This window comes from Tiliqua scincoides, chromosome 2, assembly GCF_035046505.1.
Source record: "Tiliqua scincoides isolate rTilSci1 chromosome 2, rTilSci1.hap2, whole genome shotgun sequence".
NCBI classification, from domain to species: Eukaryota; Metazoa; Chordata; class Lepidosauria; order Squamata; family Scincidae; genus Tiliqua; species Tiliqua scincoides.
Window position 1 is genome coordinate 161487113 of NC_089822.1, and position 23190 is coordinate 161510302.

General features: G+C 40.4%; 1 protein-coding gene across 3 annotated transcripts in view; it reads left to right on the top strand.

Moving 5' to 3' along the window:
* The window catches only part of MAP2K4 (mitogen-activated protein kinase kinase 4), a 72421-nt gene that overhangs the window by 23828 nt on the left and 25403 nt on the right, over positions 1–23190 (top strand). For 2 of the 3 annotated variants that reach the window (XM_066614695.1, XM_066614696.1), the window contains 3 exons: positions 2530–2632; positions 9306–9401; positions 18987–19161. In XM_066614695.1, coding sequence (XP_066470792.1) covers positions 2530–2632; positions 9306–9401; positions 18987–19161 — 374 coding nt within the window. The remainder of the gene's footprint in view (positions 1–2529; positions 2633–9305; positions 9402–18986; positions 19162–23190) is intronic. The other variant, XM_066614697.1, reaches the window with a different exon arrangement.

Consider the following 23190-nt stretch of genomic DNA (forward strand, 5'->3'; position numbering starts at 1 on the left):
AATCCATATTAGGCAGAAATGTGGAAAGCACATGCCCTGGAATAAATAAGGAAACGTAGGCTCTAATCATAAGCATACTTACTTAGAAATAAATTTCATGAACTCACTTCCAGTGTTATAATTATGATACTGTAGCAACCTTTCCGTTAAAATCATAGAAATACTAATATGTTAAAAAAAAATCAACAGCATAAGGTTAGTCCATCCTTTTGAAGAAAAAAAAAATCATCCTCCAGTGCCAGCTCTAGGTGTTGCAAATGTGCTATAAGGCATGCTGCGACACCTGGTGCCAAATCAGTGCCAGCTGCCCAGATGCCACCCAGAGCTAGGTAAGAGTTTCAAGAGGTGGTAAGGGCTTCGGGTGTGTGTGTGTGGGGGGGGGAGTGTTCCAGGGTGACAGAGGGCAGGGTGGGAGAAGAAACTGAGGCAGGAGGGGGGCAAGACTGGTGTATCCTGAATTCCGTGTTGGGCCTTCTCACCCAACACAGAGTCTCTCAACACCACACCAGCAAAATAGCTGGCGAAGACTTGAGAAGCCCAATTGCAGGGCTTGGGGCTTTCCCCAGGAGAAGGGGATGAAAGTACACTTCCCCTGAGGAGACCTCCGGCCGCTGTGCTGTATCCAGAGCAGGGTTAGGCTGGGTAGTAGCGCAACGAAGTTAGGGGAATTCATTCCCTTTACCCCATGTTGCGCAGCAACTGTCCTATGGAGCTACTTGGATTTGCGCCACCTAAAGAGTTGGCACAGATCCAAGCAGCCTGGTGTAAGACCGGGCCACTCAGGAGGGGGTTAGGATCTGATCTGAATCCTGAGCCTGGTCCTCCCACTGCCCACCCTCTCCCTGTCCTGGAACACCCCTGGAACACCCCTGTTCAGCCCTCCCCGAACTGACACACCAGTCAAGGTCAGCCAGCGCAAACTTACTGGGTGCTAGAGCTTTGGAGGCCAACGCATGTCTATGCGCCAGCATGCCTCCTCCTGTGGTGGTGCAAAAGTTCCTTAAGACTTGCACTGGCCTAAGCAGCCCTTTGGATTGGACTCTAAGCGTGCTATGATTCAAGTTAGCCTGTTATACCTCCTTTATTACTTGTTCTCATACTGGGACCCTTTGCTTCCTGACTTGAATGTAGTTGCTGTGGGATCTGGAAATTCAGGCGATCAGTATACTTGGGTTGGCATTAGTGCACTTCATCACAGAATATTTGATGGGTACAATTATTTTATTATGAGTATCTTTAGTGTAGTAAAGACTTTAACTGTCATATGCTATGGAGCTGTGATACAAGAAGTCACAATATTATGTTTGGAAAGGTCACCAATTGTTGAATGTAATTAACTGGTGTAATTAACTGTTAATCTGCTATGTAGTTTGTAAGTCAGGGAATGGAGACTTCTTTTGCTCTGAAGTTCTACATTTCCAATTTTACATTGACTATAACTAAAAGCTACAGATACATTTGCTCTCTCAACACTCAGAGCCATGTGAATATACTATATATTCTTCCTATCTTTCATTCACTGGTACATGCTAACGTTCTCTTCCCTGGCCACAAATGTGCACATTCTTTCTCTTGTGTGTATTTTCACGCACACAAAAGCATGTTCTCTCTGTCGCTAGAGCCTATCCAGGGATTCAGTAACCATGGTCAGCATTCACAGTTACAGATCTAACAGGAGCATGCCAGCCAGCCTTGCCCCGGCACTGGCTTGCTCTTTAACTCCATCCCCATTCTCTCTGGATACAGTTTTGTCTGCAGAGACTAATTTATTTGAAGAGAGTTTCTCTGTGAGCTGGAAAACAGATCATCCAGCATTTCAAATAATGAGGAGATGGTACTGCAGACAAACATTTACGTGGGAGGAGGGTAGGCTACAGAACATATTGATGGGATTTTCGGTGTACTTCCAACCCTTGTGACCATGGACTCTGTGAAGGGGGCTATACATGGGTACATGTTTCTCCTCAATAGGAAGCAACGGAATGGGTTTGGTGTTTTTTGCCAAAAGCTGTAATCATATTTGGTGTCATGACTACATTGCAAGTTGGCAATCTAAGCTATAGCCAAAACTGTGATTCTCCCCATTTTTAATTGATCCACAAGTACATCCTGCACTCTACATCTTGCAAAGCCGGGGGGGATTTGACCCTTGATGTTATAGCATTAATATTAAAAATACTAACAAAAGAAAAACTCAGATTTTAAAGAGCTTTTGGCTGTTAACCCCCAATAGTCTTGGAAGTGATTTTATCCCTATCTTTACAGTGATCATAGAAAAGGCTGTGGTGCAAGGAAACAGTTTGTCAGAGGCAGATTTGCTTAATGGTCAAATTTCATCTTAAGTACAGGAGCTTTACTCAGTGGCTGTTCTGTTGCTGTTGTGACTTATATGTTCAGCGTTGTCCTGAGATGTTCTTACTTTTTGGGATGAACATTTTGTTGTTCGGTTACAGTTGATTGCAGATTGTATCTATGTAGTAAACTACGCTCTCTTGCCGACAAGAGTTTTGTTTTGTGTTTATCTCTCAGGTAAGCGCAGAGCACTGAAGTTGAATTTTGCAAACCCACCTTTCAAATCCACAGCGCGATTTACTCTGAATCCTTCTGGAGTTCCATTTCAGAATCCACACATGTGAGTATAAAGCCAGAAGTTCCATCAACTGGAACCATTCTGATGTACCTAGATAAAGCTGTTTCCTTTCTGTCACATAAGTTGCAGACAGTACATAAAAAGTATTGTGTGGATGGAGGTGTAGTATACTCTCTTTATGTAACTATTTCCAGTGCATTAGAAGAATAAGCAATTTGTACCCCACTATCTTAAATTGAGACAACTGCCTTGAATTAAAAAAATCCTGTCATTAGCCGGTAAGTCATTTCTTATGGGTAATCTCATTCTCTGGCAACTTTAATCTATGCTTCTCTTCAACTAGGCTAAGTTCTTGTTCCTAAATTTACTAAAAATTTATATCCATTTTCACCCCAACATTGTGGGTAACGTTTTGGAAAATCATGGAGTTGCATCTTAAATTTAGTTAGTTTTGACCAACTAAACTTAGGATATAACTTAAGATAACAGAATATGGAGTGCAAGGAATTGCTCGGACTTGGTAAATTACCCAGCAAGAATGTTGTGAGCTGTCTTGTGTTCAGATCCAGTATTAAATGAGGTATAGTACAGTTGAATGTTTAACCAACCATCTAATGCTTCTTGAAATATAAACCTTGTATCCTCAGATCCACCAATCTGGACTGATGGGTGACCTTGCAGCCTGTGAGTGTAGTCAAATCAAGTTTTTCATGTTCCCTTGTGAAGTTTCAAAAATCTGGCCAGTGAAGATCAGAGTTTTGTACCTGTTGTTTCTTCAACTGCCTGGACCTCCTTTGGACTATGTTGCCTTGGGTTGTACAATATAGTGTGCCCTGTTTGTCACATCTTGTTCCTGTGATTCAGAGCTTTCCATTTCCTATGACTATGTTCTTCCCTGTTGAATTCTATTCAAGTATTTATTGATGAACTTAGGAAAGCCTTCCTGATATTTAAACAATTGATTTTAAAAGCTAGATAATGCACAGACTTCAAGTAGTCTTATAAAATTCCAAGTTTCTCATCTTAAAAAGTGGAACAGTAAAGGTGTAGCCTGGAGACTATTGGCATCCAGTAGTATTGTCTTGCATAAAGTGCTGTATTTTTCAGGACTTTGGACCAACTCCCCATATTAGAACATATGAGTTGGCTGAACTCTGTCTTTCCTATTAGCATTATACCTCTTTTCTCTTTACAGTGGTTTTTCTGAGCTTTCATGCTTTTGACCTTTCCTCTTTTGATGGTTGTTCCCTTCAAAAGAGACTTATTCTTAGTAAGTTAACCCATCATCCACTTTTAGTGACTTTCTTTACTAGTGTTATATTTCATCCAGTGCCTTTCTGCCTTGCAATTTTGCTAGATAATAGCAACTCTTTTCTCACAACTTTTTGCACCAAATCCTACCTTCTCTAATTTCAGGTTCATCAAGCTGCTGGCAGTGTTAACTTTAGGCTTAAGTTTTTTAAAAATTGGAGTTTAGCAAGTGGGTGGAAGAGAGTTTTTTCTATAGTAATTAGGTTTCCTAGACTAGAGCATTGTGAGCTTCGGAATTGTTCTAGGCCATGCTGTAACCAGTGTAGAAGACAAATATATTCTGTATCTGACACTCTGCATTCTATATCAAGAATACAAAATCAGTCTCCCTTTCCAAGAAGAGCCAATTCTGCATGCTGTGAGAGGATCATTTTTTGTATTGCAAAAACTGTGTTGGATAGTTATTCTGAAATGGGATAGGGCCTGTTTCTCTCTCTCTCTCTCTCTCTCTCTCTCTCTCTCTCTCTCTTTCTTTCTTAATAAATCATTCCTATTTTTTGAGAAAGTTAGTTTCATCAGTCAAGTCCTTTATCACCTGTCTGTCTTTCAGGTCTCTTGTGTTTAGGAACTGGTACAGTATAAATAAAACATTAGGTTCACAATATCCAAAAAAGGATTCTCCTAACTTTTCTGTAATGTTTTTGCTGGTTACTGGGATGAATTAAAATTGCTTTCATCTCTTTTCATGTCTCCTGTCCTTAAGCCATGTCTGCCCAATGTTGCATGTATGCAACAGGGGCCAAATATGTACACCTGTGCACCAGGCAAAAATGGGTTAAATTGGATATAATTGGACTGCAGGAGTAAGCCCCAATGAATACAATAAAACTTCTGAGTAAACTTGCATTGGATTCTGCCATAGATTACTTTGGTGTCTGATAAGGAAGGTCATGCATAGTATGATTTGAGGCAACTTATTTTTATTAGATTCATTCATTCATTTTCTGTTCTTTGTGGATTCTCTTTGAATAGCTGGTTATTGTTTATAGTTTTAAATGCAGCTGTTTAAGCACAACTATGTCAATAGATTGTGTGCTGTAATTTTTGGCTTCATTCGTCTAGATGGGTAAATCTACAGGTTTCCCCTTCAGGATTGGGCTTCTGTATCTTGGATGCTTTGATTTGGAAGCTTTAACTTAAAATTTTTTCCTAACCTTTTGGACAATTTGCTTGATCTTTTTGTCTTTGAAAATAATATGTATAAAGGAAAGCAGTTAGACCTAGTAGGTATATTTTGCTTAGTTGTCATCTTGTGTTTGGGGGCTGGTCAGCTTGCCCTGATGATTTTTCAGGTATCATGACTTTTAGTCAGAAAAAAAAGTGAGAAATCATGACATTATGCAAAAATTATGGAAAGGAATGTATCCACTTTAAAAACTCTATACCAAAGTCTACTCTCTTTTGAAGATGATTTTCCAAATAGCAACTGTTGAATTGATTACAGAATGCTTGATTTAGGTCAAAAGTGGTTTCAGTGAAGGATACATATACTTTGGAATTATAGTATGCTTGCTAGACCCTCCATGATGCATATGGCTGATTTGTACAGCAGCTATTTGCAAATTAAGCATAACGTTTGTCTCAAATTTTGTTGCCTGCATCCCTTTGTCCTGGACAGAATTTAGTTGTGTTGTACTACCTGTTTACCTGCATCCTCTCCTGCTTGGAGCAGTAGCAGGAAAGTTCTTTATGTTGTAAAAGTTATTTCATATACTGACTTGGTGGTTAAAATGCTATGATGTATGTGATATATAGCTTCATTTGTCCTAGAATTCCAGTGGCAAATTTTAAGAAGCTATCTTTACTCATTATACTGTTTTGACATGTTTAAGTGTGTGTTGATACTTTTGCCAAAGCATGTTTGGAAGCAAGTTAGATCCCCTGCATTAGTAGCTGTACAAAATAAGTAATCTAATTCTGTTTGTTGTGCAGTATGAAGTGAGTCTCAGTGTCTTGTAAAAAGTGCAAAACTTCCTTTGCACCTGGAGTCTTAACGTGGAATAACCTTCCACTATGTTAGAATTCACTAAAGCTCTATGTGAGATCAGTGTCACTAGTATATATGTTTTCATCTCTTCTTTAATTGGCTTCTTTTTCTTTTTGTGCAGTGTAGTTAGGGTCAGAAAAGACTTTCTTGTAGGTTACTCTGAAAGCTCATTGAAGTAATAAGCTGATACACAGAAAAAGTTGAAACACAGAAAAGTGTGTAATCAAATATAATACTTAATTTTAGGTAAAATACACAGAAGGTTGCAGAATGTATAGTAATAGACACTATTAAACAATAATACAGTAATATACAATATATAACTATGTATATATAAAATACACTATGTATTAGACAATAATAAACAATATATAGTAATGAATACTTCAGATATATTCAAAGACTCTGGGATTGCACTAGCACATTGATGTTGACATATGTGTAAAACCCAACCAATCCTGCAGTATGCTATGTAGTATACAGCCCTTTTTGGGTATTAGAATGATTACCTGTTGAATCTAGTAATTGTGCATTTCCCATTTCTTAGTTCTTTGTTCACAGATTACAAAGGATCAAGCATAAGAGCATATCGCCAGGAGCAGAAACCCAATCCTATCATAGCAGCAAGCATGCTTCTTTCCTGTTGCATACTGGCTGCTAGAGAGTCAGAAAATCATACATGTGACTTTCTTGAAGGCAAGAGACCAGGTAGAGGCTTTACCTAACTGACTGTGTCCTATATACTGTGGTTAACCACTAGGTATAGCTAAAGCTAATTTTTTGGCTCTTGTATGCATTACATTTCAGAACTTGCAGCATTGCTTCTTTTTTTAAAAAAAAGTTCACACACAGCTTCAAGCTGACCAGCATTGTTGCTTTTATGTTTGTTCAGATACACTTCTATTTAATCCTTCAGCACCAGTTCAAACTTCCTTTTAGGTGTTTTATATTTCCCTTCTCTTGTTAAGTGCTATAGAATTGACAACAGCAAAGATGTGCCCAGAAAGCTTGTAATTGAAGTTTGCCGACTGCAAGTGACTACAATAACAGTTTTTTTTCTTGTATGAAAACCATCAGCTTCTCTTCAGTTACATTATTGTTGAGAATATTGAGATTGAATTGATAAGTCACAAGGAGAAAGATACACCACTGTAATTTGGTTTGCTAAGGAGGTATTTGTAAATTCAAAAAGCTCATTACAGAAGTAGGTGCTGGAACTTGATGGAAATGAACCAACGTCTTCATTATGGCAGTTGCAGAACAATGGAGAAATTTCCAGATAGTTAGCATTTACTTAGATCTTCATGGCGTTTGTGTATTTGGAAGCCAAAGCAAAAGATGTCATTAACCAGCAGAACATGGCATTAGTCTTGGAAAGCATGTATCTTCTGTGCCCACAGGATAGATAAGAAAGTACTAAATAGTTCATTTATCCTGTAAGCTTGTGATTAATTTCTTCTTTGTGGTCTCAGTGCAGTCCCATACATGGATTCTTCACTTCATAGAACAATGTCTAAACATTCTAGAACTAGCATTCATGCCCGCACCCTTTGAGGGAAATTTAAACTAGCTATCCATGTACCTAGAGGCTGGGCAAACGCTTTCAACTTCCTTAATCAAGTTTTTGACTGAGAATAAGAACCAATTGAAGAGGAATTATATAAAATTCTCTATTCCACAATCTTCAGGAAATATATTATCAGTACTTTACTATGGTCATGTCTGTCTCTGAAGATCCCTGTCAGGTTCCTCTCAACTCTTGATAAGAGTTGTTCAGTTACTATATTGTGATGACTTTATCCTGTGACAGACATTGAGGTTTGTTGTATTTCATGATAAACGAAAGTGGGGAAATAGCCAGAAAGATGAAATGTTACAATATCTGATTAGTAAGCTCATCTCCACTATCTTATAATTGTTCCTGTCATTTTACGTCTTCAGTAGGAAGTCATCAGATATATGTTCTTTAGAAACTGTGCTGAGTTCTGGCAATTCTTTAGAGTGTTTTGTGTTTGTCTAGCTCACTGTAGTGGTTGTAGGTTTATCCATTAGCAGAGTAGGCTTCAGTAGGCTTAAAATTTTTTTTTAATTTGCCAGGAAATGTTAATGCATCATCATTTTTGTTTTAGTTAAGTGGGGGGAAAAGAACTTCATTCCCCTCTCCCTACTTATGAGCCCCCTGACTGGATTTTCTTTTGAAAGAGAACCTCTCCCAAGAAGAAACATAGTGATGAAACATTGTAGTAGAGCTCTCTCTTTGCTTGATTAGCCAAGGACTCTTGGTTCTAAGGCAGCATTTCTCAATGATTGCCCCCTGCTGTGCCACTTCCCATGGTTCACCTCTTGGAAATACCGCCAGAAGTAATTGATGATGATATCATTGCCAGTTACTACTGGATCAGCAGACCAAATGCATTGCAACAAACACTGGTAAGTGGCTCAGCGCGAACAGGAAGGGAAATCCTTGATCTTGGGAAAAGTGCATGCTGGAGCTCTGCCTGCCAAGCTGAGTCTCTTACTGCTGCTTGTTGCATTGCATTGCTGGTCTCGCTGCCAGGCAGAGGGGGTCTAGGAGTCCCACAGCTGCCATCAGACACCACCTCAAGTACCACCAATGGTACAAGTACCACTGGTTAAGAAACATTGTTCTAAGTAGTTTTGATATGTCCCTTCTCCTGAGCAGCTTGTCTTGGCAGTTGGTTTACTTGTACGTATAAGTATTTAATCTCATTCCAGTTTTTCTGCTGCTACGTTACTGGTTAAAAGGGATAATTTTGTCTGAGACTGAAAAATTTCTTACCTGAAAATATTTGTGAGAGATTTGGATCTAGAAACTCTTACCCACTTCCAGTTGCTCTGGGAAAGATTATAATTTACTCCACCCTAGGCGAATAAGGTAATAGCTAGCACTCCTGATTGGTGGATCAAGACTCAGGCACTAGTAAGAAAGTGTCCTTTATCCAATCAATAGAGTACAAGATGGTGATACATAATGTGGCGGATTTAGCCATGGAGCTCAATATCACTAATTAGTTTATTACTGTTGATTGATCTGATTAATGAAAGTCTCGCCTGAAATGGAGTTTTTTAAGTTCTGCCCCTAAATGCATTTGCTTTGAAAAAAAATCCCATTGATTTCAGGGGGATTTATTTCCAAGAAAGTGTGCTTTGGAGCATAGGCTTCTGTTACTTACATGCTTTGCCTTAGTAAACAATTGTTTAATAAGAAAATGAATGGCAGTTAATTTTAAAGTAATGAGAGTTTTAGTCTAGTCTTAGCAACAAAGTGAAATATGCTAATTTCTTGTATTATCCAACTAGTAGTGTGTCTTAATGACTGTGTGTATGTGTTACTGTGTTATGTTATAACAGCAATGTGTTTTCCTGTCATTTTTACCACTCTTTTCCTGGCTGAAGTGATACGCAAGCAACAATGGGTAGTAATCACATTGCCCCGTTCACTTTCAAAAGGAGAGAAGCGGAGATGATCGTGAAACTTTCCAGCAGGCTACAGTAAGCTTAACTGTCTGTTAGCCCCATTGTCAGTTAGCCGCATTGTCAACTATTTTCCTAAGAAAAAGCCATCAGCACAATGGTAGTACTTCACAAAAAACTTATTATTCCATTAGTGAATTAATATATTTTTCAAAGTAATTATCAAATATTTTCAATATATTCATTACTTTTCAATAATGAAATTTTATTGCTGTGTTCATAGCCATGATTCCTAATGTTCTGTTCCTATTGACTGTCAATGGCTCCAGAAAGTGGGTTCATTTTGGGTATCTACCATCACCTTTGTGTTAGGCTTACAAGAAATCTACCTCCTTGGAAAAAAACAACAACAAAAAACAAAAGTAAATCTTGTCCTTGACAGATGAAGTTAAGTGCAGAATAGCAAAGTTGTTGCAGAGTGTTTTTTTCTGGGTTGCATATTTCATTGGGCTGTATATTTCTATGACTTTGGTGAGCCTTGTCCACTTTTAGGATTAACCTGCAACTGTTTTATGTGATACTTGATGTTGTGTCACTTAAATGATAGGGCTTGCCACCAAATGTGGGATAAATATGGAGAAAGTTGCAGTGCACATAGGAGTAGAAAAGAGGAATCTTGTGACTGGAGTGGAAATTTCTAGAAGTTTCAGGACCATAAAAAGGGGCTTGGCCAGTCAGATGTGGTACATGATTCTTGGGTTTCTTAGTCCATGGTTTTCTTAGTCCATTATACTTAGTTCAGTGTTTCCCAAACTGTGGGTCAGGACCCACCAGTAGGCCATGACTTGATTGTTGGTGAATAGTGAAGCCGATAGTTGACAAGGAAAATTGAGCCCTATGGAAAGCAAAACTGAACCTCATGTATGAATTAAGTTGTGAGTAGGCAACTATGACTTGGCTTCTATGGAAGCGAAAAAGATAAAAACAGAGGCTTGAGCAACTGGTAAAGTGAAACCTTTTTTCCAGTCTTGAGAAGTTAGGTGGGTCCCAATATAGAGGTGTTTTTTTTTTTAAAGTGCGAAAAAATGTTTTTAAAAGTGTGAAACGGTTTGGAAGCCATGGCAGTAGATCAAGGTTTACCAACCCAGAAAACTAGAGAGATCCTTGGGTTATCCAGTATTTCTGAAAATCTGATACAAATTAGGTAAACTAAATTGATTTTCATATAAACAGGTAGTATTTTCTTATAACCTATACTGGATGTGCTTTAAAACCCCATCAAAATGGTGTCTCAGATATTTTTGAAGAATACCTGCTGGTGACTCTTAGAACTTTAAATGAATGTTAAATAAGTTCAAGCATTAAGTTGCTCCACCAACTCATTAATGTAGAGGATTATCATCATCTTCAAATCCAAATTTGTTATTTTGCCATGATATTCTATATTCTGTAGATCTACTAGAATATCATACTTTTCTTAAGACCATCCCTTGAAAAGTTGCAGGAGTCTATAGAATGTGTTCACATTGTTTGATGTTTCTTTGATATGAGAGAAACAATTTCCTTAGCTTTTTTACATCAGTTTTTGGTACCTGTGGCTGTCTGAATATCTTTTACCAACACATCCACTGTGTCTCTTGTGTCAGAATCTGAACAGCACTTGTATCACAGAAACTGAGAATGTAAAGCAGACTTGATTAAGCAAGATTCAAGAGAGCATGGATTTTGTTTTCTTGCCATGGCAGGGATCCTGCTTGTTGCTTCGCCTGCTGGGGAAGAAACATTAGTCCCTGAGTGTTGACTGCTGGTGGTCTTGCACCTGTGACAGTATTTCTTTAGGCTTGCAGTTGCTAGTAGTTTGTTCTTTCCTGCTGTCACACTGTAAAATGTGACAAATGTTTTAGTAGCAGAAGTTCCAAACATTAGAAGAATGGCTAAGAATCAGGCTCTCAGTGTAACTTTTGGGTTGAGAGCAGTGCTCTTTCTCTTGCTTAATCTTTGTTGTCTCAGCAGGAAGACTTTGTAAGTTTGTGTGTGTGTGTGTGTGTTTAAAAAGAAATTTTACTAGTGGTTCCGTTGTCTGTTGCTTAGTGTACTGCTAAAACAACATCACGTACACAACTTTCATACAAGTCTGGGAAAATTTGCTTATGAAATTGAATCATTGCTATAATGAGAATTGTTCTCTCCAATCCAGTTCATTTTCCAACCCTTAAGAAGAGTGTAGCATAGACTATCTGGTAATGCTTGAATTACTTTGTAGTCTTGTGGTGCTCTGAAACCCATAACATCAATTAGTTGCATTATAGAAGTTCCCCGACTTACAGACATTCGAGTTACAAATAGACTTGTCAAGGCTTTAAAGCAGATGCAGCTGTGAAAATACACTAGCAAAGTACAGTGTGGCAAAACACACAATGGATGCTGCTTGGAGACAACTGAAGCAGCTCATTAACTTTAAAAATAGTGACCACTTACTGCAGCAGCAGAGAGAAATAGAAGCTCAATATCGTTGAAAATTTGGGGATTTCTGGGGTCAGAAAAGAGGTGGAGGACAAAGGAAGCAGTCAGTGTGGTCGAAGTTCATTGGGCACAGGGTGAGCTTCAGTGACATATAGGGAAGCATTAATACTATATGAGAAAAGATGGACCCTGAATGGAGATGTCTTCAACAACTGAATAGCAAAACATAGCCGCCTTTTACTGCTGCCAAATTGGAAAAGAGAGGGGGGAGGGTTAACACTTCTTCTGTCTTTAAAAAGCAAATGCAGAGAACACTTCTACTGTCTTTAAAAAGCAAATGCAGAGAAAATCTTACAGTCGGGCAGTCTGATCTGTGTCATAGGGCAAATTATGGTGGCCGAGAAGAGAGAGGCGCCCTTGGGGAGGCCAGCGCCAGTTGGTGTTGGGTTTCTATGCCGGCAGGAGTATGCTGGGCACCCATGAGTAGTGAATACTCCATCACTCATCAGGAAGGCATTCCTGGGCAGGAGGAAAGCAGGGAAGGGGTGTTTCTGGGCAGGGGGAGGGTGGCTTGTGGTGCAGTTAATGCCCGGGAGTGGGACAGGGACAGTGGCAGAGGCTGCAACTGGATCCTATTCCCTCCTCTCACTCCTGAAAGCCTGATACAGGCTACTTGAATCTGCACCAGTGAAATCACTGGTACAGATCTGAGTAGCCCCATAGGAGTTGTGGGAGTGCTACATGGGGTAAGGGAACCTATGATCCCTTACCCCGCAGAGACCTCCAGCAGCCTCTCTTGCCCCACAGGATACAGCAGCAGCCATTTCAATGCTGCTGTACTGTGGGATGGGCGGGCAGCATAGGATTTGACCCTAAATCTTGTAATTTAATTATGATTAATGTGACTGAAACTTAAAGCCAAAGGCAAATTCTTATGACTGAACCCTTCTGTGTTGTTAATAGCTTTGACCCAGTGGTCACCCAAGAGTTGTGTTTTTGCCCACAGACAAATCTTTTAAATTACGCTGGCTCTCCAGGTTATGGGCGGCTGCAATGGTGCTATTGTGCAGATGCAGTATGTCCTTCAGATATGTTTTTGCACAGGTGCAATAGTACTGGACCAGCAAGAACTGGATGCTTTGAGTTAAATACAGGGTAGATTCCAGGGGTCTTTATTTAAGTAGATAATTAGGGGTTTTAGTGTACACTGTGATCACAAAGTCCCTATACATGAGACTGTTGGTTTGGGATTGAAACCATTTAAGCATACATAGGAACTTTGTGGCTACCCTGTACATATGTTTCCAATGGTGAGCTGGAAGATACTTTATGCCATTCCTCTGGTTGTGCTTTAAGGTTTGATTGCTTTCCAGAGATTGCTTTGCTTGCCTCATTAGGATCTCTTATGCATATTGCCCACCTTGAGCTTCCCATTTCCCTGCTACTGCCACAATAGCCTCACTGACTGAAAGTACTTTTGATGAGGCAGTTTTGATCTATTGTTGCTGTTTTGCTTGCTTTCTTGGTAGTCTCAATAACTATCATGGTTTTGGCTTTGCAAGCTACCTGTTAGCATGATGTTTGTCCTTGTCATCTCTCCCACTCCAAAGCAAGTAATAAGTGCATTATCCATATTTTATTTTTTTCAGAATAGATATATACTACTTTTTAAAAAAAGTTCTTGAACTGGTTTCCATAGCAAAGAACTGAAAAGTTGCTTCCCTGACCCAAAAGAACTCATTATCTTAAAAGAGACTAAAGAGAGGTTGCAGAGGAAGGTGGAGGCTGGGAGAATGAGAAAGAATATGTGATTATTTGATGTGCATGTCACCTGGGCATCCTAATGGATAGGTAACTGAGCCTAAGGTTTCTTACTAACTGTGAACAACAGTAGTAGGAGTAATAACTGGATGTTCTCTGTTCTTTTCTGTAGTATTACATCTTTGGCCGTATGCACTAACAGAGGGAAGGTACATACGGTCATTTCAAGTGCAAGTAGCTCTATAACTATTAACCAACTATCATATTTTGATTTTTATTATCAGTTCGGAATTTTCACGTGCGAGAACTTTGTGATTTTACGTGTGTGTAATAATTCACTTCTTTAATCTGTCTTCGAGCATTATTCATGTTCCTTCGTCTGTTTTACTTTCGAGTGCTAACAGAAGCGGAGCTAGAGGGAGGGCAGCACAGTAAGTATGGCATGCTCCGCAATGCATCATGTAAGAGGCCCCTCCCCTCGGAGTTGGAGCCATTCAGGGCAGCGATGGTACGTTGCTGTTGCTGCCTTGAATGGATCCGACGCCAAAGGGAAGGGGTGCATTACATGACGTGTGGTGGAGTGTACTGTACTTACCGTGCCACCCCCCTCTAGCTCCACTTCTGTGTGCTAATTGACCTCCGTTGCATTTCTTTGTGGGTAGCATCTTTTATTTTTCCTCCAAATGAGCAGTTGGGAGATAGTTTTGTTTACGTTATTTAAACATGGGGTGCGTTTGAACAATAGGTCCAAGCCAGTCATGTCCATGTGCAGTTTAAAAATGTTCACGCTTATATCCTGCTCCCCCTCCCAGCAAGCCATTCATTCACCTTCTCATAATCGCAAGGAGGAGCAATTAATCTGAATCATCCCCTCACACTTGATTTAAAAATGTTGAAGTTTGCATGTAAATTACTTGTGAGGGTTGGTTAGAAGAAGTGAATTGGGAAGTGGGAGTCAGAAGCAAGTGACCGTGCATCAAACCATGTAAGACTGGCTCAGATACATTGTGTGAAATAGCTTTTGGATCCAGAAGAGATCAAATTGTAAGCAGGTCAGATAGACAGATACCCTGATTTATTTTTGAACTATTTCAGTCTTTTGGAATATTTTTCCAGAGTATGTTTACTTAGACCAAGTCTCACTGTTTCATTGGGACATCTGTGTGTATATTTAGGGATTGCAGCCTTAATGTAACACAAAGAACAAGTGATACTTAGGTTTAGATTTGTCAGAAAAGCCGAAGATTGAAATTGGTCATTTTTTGACTTTTTTTTCTCTTGGAGTTGCAGACATAGTTCACAGAGCAGACTGTAAATTTCTTCCTTCAAAGGGCTTCTTGACTCAAGGAGTTTTGCATGGTTGCATCCAACTTACAAAGTTGTGTTTTGCTCTGATGTTACTTATGGCCCAATCCTATGGGCCTGTTATGATAGTGGAAGTTCGTTTCTGCTTTTGTAACTGTAGCAGGGAACTACATAAGGCACACTGTGCTGCCTGTTTTGATGAGTCTGCACACTATAGTTGGGGGGGGGGAAGATAGGATTGGGCTGTTAGACAGTTCAGTCAGTAGTGATTTGTGGTGGTGTGTGTTAGTACCATGACATAAATCTTGGCTGTAGAACAAACCTTGATTGTGTCTTTATATATTGGTTTGAAACTATGCACTGAATTCATCTCTTCCAAATCAAAACCCGAAGCTTCTAGTATCTAAACAAATTAGGATATTAAAATTAAGTTGTGTGTAAAATAAAATTGCTCAAAGAAAAAGTATCAATAATGTATATAATAATTGAAACAGGTCTGTTTTAACTGAGCCAAAGTATTACTTTATCTGGGTATTTGAACAGATGATGGACCATAAGATCACGAACATAACTAACCTTTGACTTTCGGATGTGTGTGCTCACCAGTGTGTGCATCCTGGTCATCCTACAGGGGACTTTTAAAAATCACTTATGAGGGGTAGTTCATCCAAATAGTCAGTCTACATGTTCTGCAAAACCTTCTGTGTAGAGGGATGATCCAGATGAACTGCCCCAAACACTGTCTAAAAAAAATCCTTCAGAGGACAGTGGAGTGGCCAGGACATACACATGCCCATGAGTGACCGCCTCCATAATTACATCCAAAGAGGCTCTTTGCTGCCTCGTATTAAACCAGGATGAGTGGCTGATGTGATCACTGTTTACTACAAAAAATGAAGGGGTAACTTTGGGGAATTGGGAGGCTAGCCATTTGAATTTGCAGGCACATCCCAGATTTGTGAATCCCAGGAAACTTGGGAAATCTGGTTGCCAGAGTGTTGGGGTGTGTGTGTGTAATTTAAATGACTGACTACCATGCCAAAAATATTTGCCATATTATGATGACATCAATCTTTCTGTCACCAGTTAAACCAGAGGTTCTAAAACTGGGGTGTTGCAGTGCCCCAGCCAGGGAACTTCTGTCGCTGCCACCTTAAGGGTGAGGCGATGGCAATTGTGGCGACATGATTGCCACAATCGTGCCACTGCTGGAGACTTAAAGGTATTTTTCCTACTTACTGGGGGGGTCACTATGCTCTCTGGAGGGTCTGGGGAGCCCATGACCCCCTCTGCAGGCCTCCCTGCGCCTCCAAACAGCTGTAAATAGAGAAAAAAGCCACTTCCAGTTTTTGTCACAAAACAGGAAGTGGCTTTTTTTTTTGGTTGTTTGGAGGAGTGGGGAAGCCTCCAAGGGAAGAGGTGGTCACGGGCTCCCCAGACATTCTGGAGAGCCATAGCAACCCCCAGGTAAGTAGGAAAAAGCCTTTTTGTCTTCAGCAGCGGCGTGATCGTGGTGATCACGTCGCTGCCCTCTCCCTCCCTTCCCCGTCGCAAGCACTTACAGGTTCCCAAACTCTCCCTGAGAGTTTGGAAACTGCTGGGTTAAATTTTTTTTAAAAATCTTAAATATACCTGGTAGACTTAGGGAATGGCTTTTGTGTATGTTTGTAAACCACTTCAACCCTGCAGCTGCAGTGGGCAGTTAGTAGGACTTGACTGCACCTTCTTGTAGATTTGGGAGCATCTGGTTCCCTATGGGATTTCTTTCTTCTCAGCAGCATTTGACACCTATCAGGTTCCTCTTTAAAAAGTGGAATGTTTTCATGTTACTGATGAGCTGTAAGTCACCAGCAGCATGTAAATAATTAATTCTTGGGTCCCTTTAGGGAGAAATAAAGTTTATTATTATTATTCTTGGTGCCAATGCGATGCTATTTCCCAGGCAAATTGGTCTCTCTTTAGCAGCTGCATATAGCAATGCTGAAAATAAACTTTCTGTTCTTTTTTATTTTCAATTTTCTTAACTTTTTCGTTCATTTGTTTTCTTCCTCATTGAGGAACATTTTGCATAAAGGTCAGTTCTGTTGCTGTGAAGGTGTTTTATTTAATTTGATGAATTAACACACAGGAAATCAGAGATACTCAGAATCTGATAATTTCTGTTCTCAGTACTGTGTTGCCATGTCCATCATGTACAGTTTCAGTTTTAGACTGAATTATGAGACAAAATGGTGATAGCAGGGAATGGTAGAGGGGGAAAGATACTGCAGCATTCTCAGGAATTGGTGTTGACATGAATGAGGCTCAGGTTTGTGTGTTCTCTCCTCCTCTATTCCATGGGAGCTGTTCCATGACCAAGCCATGGTTTTCAACTCTAGTATGCTTAGACATGCACTGATTTTTTCCTCCCAGTTTGACTATCCACTGTGGCTTTCTGTGAAAGAAGAAGTGTAAGATGTGAGGAGAGCATGTGGTTCATTTATTCAACACCAAAACATGGTTTGACCTTGTATTTGAAATCAGTCAGTGTCTGATTCCTTCCTATCACCATAAAATGCAACTTTTCACTATTTCCAAAGATTTTCTTAAATTCAGAATTTTAGGATTCAGATTCTCAAGCTGGTATGGTGTTGTTTATTTTATTTGCTAATTATTTGGTTTGATTGCTCATATTTTATTTAAACCAGTGTTTCTCAAATTAAATCAGCATTCTTTGTCCATTATTACTAGAAAGTTATAGACGGTTGTAAGTATTTGCGGGGGGGGGGGGGAATGCACTTCCAGGATTGTGCCGCTTCTGTGAAAAAGGGGTTTTTTTGGTTGTATATGGAGGTAGTGCTGGACCTCTGGAGGGTGTGGTGGCTTTGCACCTCCCTCTGCAAGCCTCCTCGCACCTCAGAATGGCTCCCTATTGCAATTGTGACACTTCTGGTTTTCAGATGAAAATGGGAAGTAGGTTGCATCAGGGAGCCATTCTGAGGCAGGGGAAGCATGCAGAGAGAGGCACTCTGAAGGGCCGGCACTAACCCCAGGAACAACAAAAAACCCTTTTTCACAGCAGCGGTGTGATCCTGGAGGTGCTGCTGTCATCATGCAACCGCATGTTGCCACCTCTCTTACAGGGGTAGCAACTAGTTCCTGCTGCCCTGGGGGGTCACAACCCCCATGTTGGGAACCACTGTTCTAGACCTCAGCAGCTAATCTTAAACATGTTATCTTGAAAGTAAGTACCACTTAAATTCTTTCTGGCTTGCATTCTAGAAAACATGCTTAGAATTGCAGTCTTATTCCTGTCATAGCCTGATGGTGGTTAGAAAAATGAACATGAGAAGTGCTGGAGACTTTCACATTTGTCTTGAGGCAAGCACTGTATACTCTGAGACAAAAGTGGAAATGCCATAAACATCTTCATGCGAAGCCCCTTACCAACCAAAAGAACTTTAACTCAGTTGTAGAAGTCTGTTATCTTCCTGTTCTGATGGTAAAAAGAAGCCTTTATCTTACTTTTTGGCCATGGAAGAAGTGTTGTATACTTCCCTTAAACATATGAACCAACAGCCTTGTGAATTTTTTACTAATTTTATTGTACTTTACAAATACAATTTTAAAAAAATTGGCTTTGCACATAGTTTTGCAATTTTTTATTAGGTTAGATAAAACTCTTCTCAAAGCCCAGCAACCACAGATGGGAATTCTTGTCAGTTTTAATGGTGTAATAAATGTAGACAACAAAGGGGAGAAGGCAGTTAATTACAAAGTGTTGTAAAGTTTGCATGAAGGCAAATGAAAATGTCACATATTTCCTACTATAGCTGATGCTGTCATTCTGCATTTCATAGAAATTGCTAGGAATCTGATGATGTTTTATGTGGGAATTTATGAACAGTCACAGAAATGAAAATAAAATTGCTAGAGTGTGGGTCTTGCAATAGCAGCTAAGAAAGTCAAGTCACCTTAAGTGAACCTGCTTCTTGCATCTTAGTCTGTGCCCCCTCCCAGTCCTTCTTGGAGCTTATATTTTTGCATTAGCCTTATGTGCACTCCTTTATATAAATGCTTTGAATTGGTGCTACTGAAAAGCGAGTTTTAAACTATTTAAAATGTGGAAAAATTCCTTCCTAAATTTTTTGACAGAGAGAGACTGAGAACACACAGCATTGAATCATCAGGAAAATTGAAGATTTCCCCTGAACAGCATTGGGATTTTACTGCAGAGGACTTGAAAGACCTTGGAGAAATTGGACGAGGCGCTTATGGTTCTGTCAACAAAATGGTCCACAAACCAAGTGGGCAAATTATGGCCGTTAAAGTAGGTGATGCCCATGATTATACATGTACTTCCAACAGTAGGGGCAAACCATGATGGAGAATATAATGTTCCTCCGTCTAGCACTCTGCAATGGTTCTTTCCCTCTCTTCTCTCCCCTTCCCTGACTGTACTGGCCGATTGTGTATTGTGGCTTATCTGATGTGATATGTCAAAAGAACACCTTTAAATAGTATGCTTTCTTTTAGAACAAATTGACACACATCCACCAAAATGACATGATGGGTCTGAAACAGGATCTGAGACCTTTCACCTCTAGGTCACTGGTTTAAATCCAGCTCGTATTAGTAGAACAAGCAGTTTTGCAGTAGACAGTTCATGGTCCTTGTGGAATGAGTTAGTGTTTTTTGCAGCTTTGCTGCAGCAGTTGGCATTCTTCTTCATAACAACAGAGGGTGAGGAAAGAAAAAATCCAGTTAGCCATAATTTCTTGCTGCCTTAAGCTGTTGCCCATGTGCTGTTTCAATTACGTTGCTGAAGATTATCTGACTTTTTAAGAGCTCTTGCTCAGCAACTTGTACTAACTCTGCACATGCTCAGAAACAGCCTATTGTTTCTATTAAAGAAACATAGAACTGGACATAAGATTTTGTCTTTGAGAATAGTCTGTAGTAATATAATTGGGCTGGATCTATTGGCAGTCCGCTGTGGGTTGAGATGGGTACTGTTCATTTGTATCTGTAAAAAAAGAAATGGCCATTTTTGTGTTTAATGACAGTTGTGTTTGCAGTTTTGCTTTTGCTTGAAATAATAATTTGTTAATTAACTCAGTGCTTCATTTTTTCGTTTTATAAAAATTTGCTCAGGAATGCTGTACTACAAAATTTGGTGCCAGGGCAAATGTGAGCCCTGTGTCAGTGGTATTGTTCTTTGGAATATACCCTGCTTGTCCTACCATGGTTCTTTTGCCCTTCTTTTTTAGTAAGTGAACAGACAGCCTTGGAAAGGAAAAGGCATTTCACACATATGCTTCCAGTCAAACGATATTAAAGGGGAAGAGGAATTAACTTGTACTGTATATTCATGGGAAAGCTTCACTCCGCTTCTCTTCTCTAGCAGCAGTGTGGATATCTTTGGGCTACATTGGTGTGAATTGGCTAAGGAGGAATCAGTTCTCTCTTGTTGCCTCTTCCTCCTCCAGAGGGATGGGGAATGCTGATTATTTTTCAGTGTAGCTGTGTTTGTGGTGTCTTGTCTCAGTGCTTTGTATTTTTGCTCAGTAAAGGGCAGCAAACACAAGTTTGTCACCAAGAATGTAGTCAAAAGGGAACTGCATCCAGTGTGTCTGTTTTGCATGTTATCCACTAACCAGGTTCCACTAGCTAAACCAGGAAGTGTAAACTTGGAAGGATATATACAGAACACAATAGACAGGTACTGGGAAGTTGCAATCAGTCACAGTTCCTTAGCGCATACTCTTAATACTTAAGAATGCATTTTTTCCTTTCATACATTCCCTGTTTGCTGTAGTAAGCACTATGGTGGAACCGGTTTCCACATAAAGTATGAAGTAGCTCCTTACCTATATGATGGATGTGTTTGTCACAGTCCTCTTTACATGCTGTATATTTCAGTCATTTGATGTGCACATCTGAAAAACATAATGTGGCTGTAGACCACCACCATCTGCATGCTGCTTCTCTAATCTTTTGATTTGCCTGATTTTGCCATGGGCTTGACCAGGGGTGCCCAAACCCTGGCCTGGGGGCCACTTGCGGCCCTCAGAGGCTCCCAGTCAGGCCCTCAGGGAGCCTCCAGTCTCCAATGAGCCTCTGGCCCTCCAGAGACTTGCTGGAGCCCATGCTGGCCTGAAGCAACTGCTCTCAGCATGAGGACAACAGTTCAACCTCTCATTTGAGCTGTGGGACAAGGGCTCCCTCCACTACTTGCTGATTCATATCTGTGATGCAGCAGTGGTAGCAAAGGAAAGGCTGGCCTTGCTTTGTGCAAGGCCTTTTATAGGCCTTGAGCTATTCCAAGACCTTCATTCATTCATATAAGTGACATCTCTAATATATTCATTTATGTAAATTTATTCAAATATTAAATTATAAATTAATTATTTCTTTCCCGGCCCCTGACATAATATCAGAGAGATGATGTGGCCCTCCTACCAAAATTTTTGGACACCCCTGGGCTTGACCAAGAAGAGTTAACTGGAGATTATAGAGAAATGTAAAAATCACAAGGGCACTTACAGATTGGAATTCTGGGTTTCTTGGGTTAAGATACAGCCAATTTAGGAAGCCTTTCAGAGTACGCAGATAGTGTCTTTTATTAAAAATAATTCTGATCATAAAAATAATGCTTCTGCAAATGCAAAAGACACCTTAATTCATAGTTGAGTTTCTGATTTCCCAATACATTTTTGTAACTTCTTAGAAGTAAAGGAAAGAGTTTCATCTTTCTGAGATAAAAACAGGTACAAAAATCATGAACATATTGGGGAATAATTCTTCCAGCCTATTATACGTTTTTAGTCTGCCTTCATATAAAAAGTTTGTATTGCATCACTCCCATGGGACTGGAGGAAGCTTAGACATTTGTTGACCACTCCCCCTCCCCCACGTTTGATAGACACAGAGCCTGTCTGTAACAGCTCTCCTGACATTTGCACTAGAGGAAACTGATACACTTACAGCGCAATCCTAACTTGTGCTGGAACAGGCTGACTGGCAGTCCTGCGTTATATCCAGCGCAAGCTTGGGGCTGCCTGAGGCAAGGGGAAACTTTTCTACCTAAATCGGTGGCACAACTATGAGCAGCCCAGGCTGCTCAGGAATGGGACTAGGATCCAGCATAAGTGCTGGACCCTGGCTCAGCCTCCTGCTCCCCGCCCGCCCGCCACCAGGAACACCCATTGCCCAATCTCTCCCTATCCCAAAATGCCTCCTTCCCACCTCCTCACTGCCCTCCCCACACACACCCAAATCCCTGTGCCAGCCGAGCTTGGCCAACCAAAACTCACTGATCCCCGGGGCCCATGTCGGCATGGGGATGCCGGTGCACATCCATGCACTGGCCTGTCTCCTGAAAAGTGTGTGAAAATGCTTTACAGCACATGGGACTTGCGCTGGCCAAAGGGACGCTTAGGATTGAGACCTTAGAGAGCTTTGTCAGAAAAGACCAATATAGCGGAATTCTGAGATGAAACGCCATGTGTTCAAATGAGACTCCCTATGGGTATTTCTTGCATTATAATGCCCTGGTAATGGGAACTCTGCCCTGGTTTAAAATGTGGAATGGGCTGGAGATTTCCCTAGATACTCCTAGATTGCCTTTGCTCATTTGTAGCATGTTTGGTTTAAATTTTCCTTTATGTATTTGTTTGCCGCCCATCAATTTTCCAGGGCCTTTAAGGGTACTTAGAGAAGGCACCAAAATGTGTATTCAAACCTCATAATGCATTTTGGATTGCACTAGATTTCTGGATAATTTTAGCACATTTCTTTTTGTCCCTTTTAGTAAGTCTTGTAAACTTATTAAAACTTGTGAAACGCTGTTTTGTGCTCACCTTGTTTTCCTTCTCTGGAGAGGCTGGAGAGGCTGGATGCAGTGAAATGAAATTTTCAAGGCAGTGACTTTTCAGTGCAAACCCACACATGTTTTGTAAAAAGTAAGTCCCTTTTCTGTGTCCAGTAGCGTTGCTTAAGAACGTAAGAACAACCCCACTGGATCAGGCCACAGGCCCATCTAGTCCAGCTTCCTGTATCTCACAGCAGCCCACCAAATGCCCCAGGGAGCACACCAGATAACAAGAGACCCGCATCCTGGTGCCCTCCCTTGCGTCTGGCATTCTGACATAGCCCATTTCTAAAATCAGGAGGTGCACATACACATCATGGCTTGTAACCCATAATGTATTTTTCCTCCAGAAACTTGTCCAATTCCCTTTTAAAGGCGTCCAGGCCAGATGCCATCACCACATCCTGTGGCAAGGAGTTCCACAGACCAACCGCACACCGAGCAAAGAAACATTTTCTTTTGTCTGTCCTAACTCTCGAAACACTC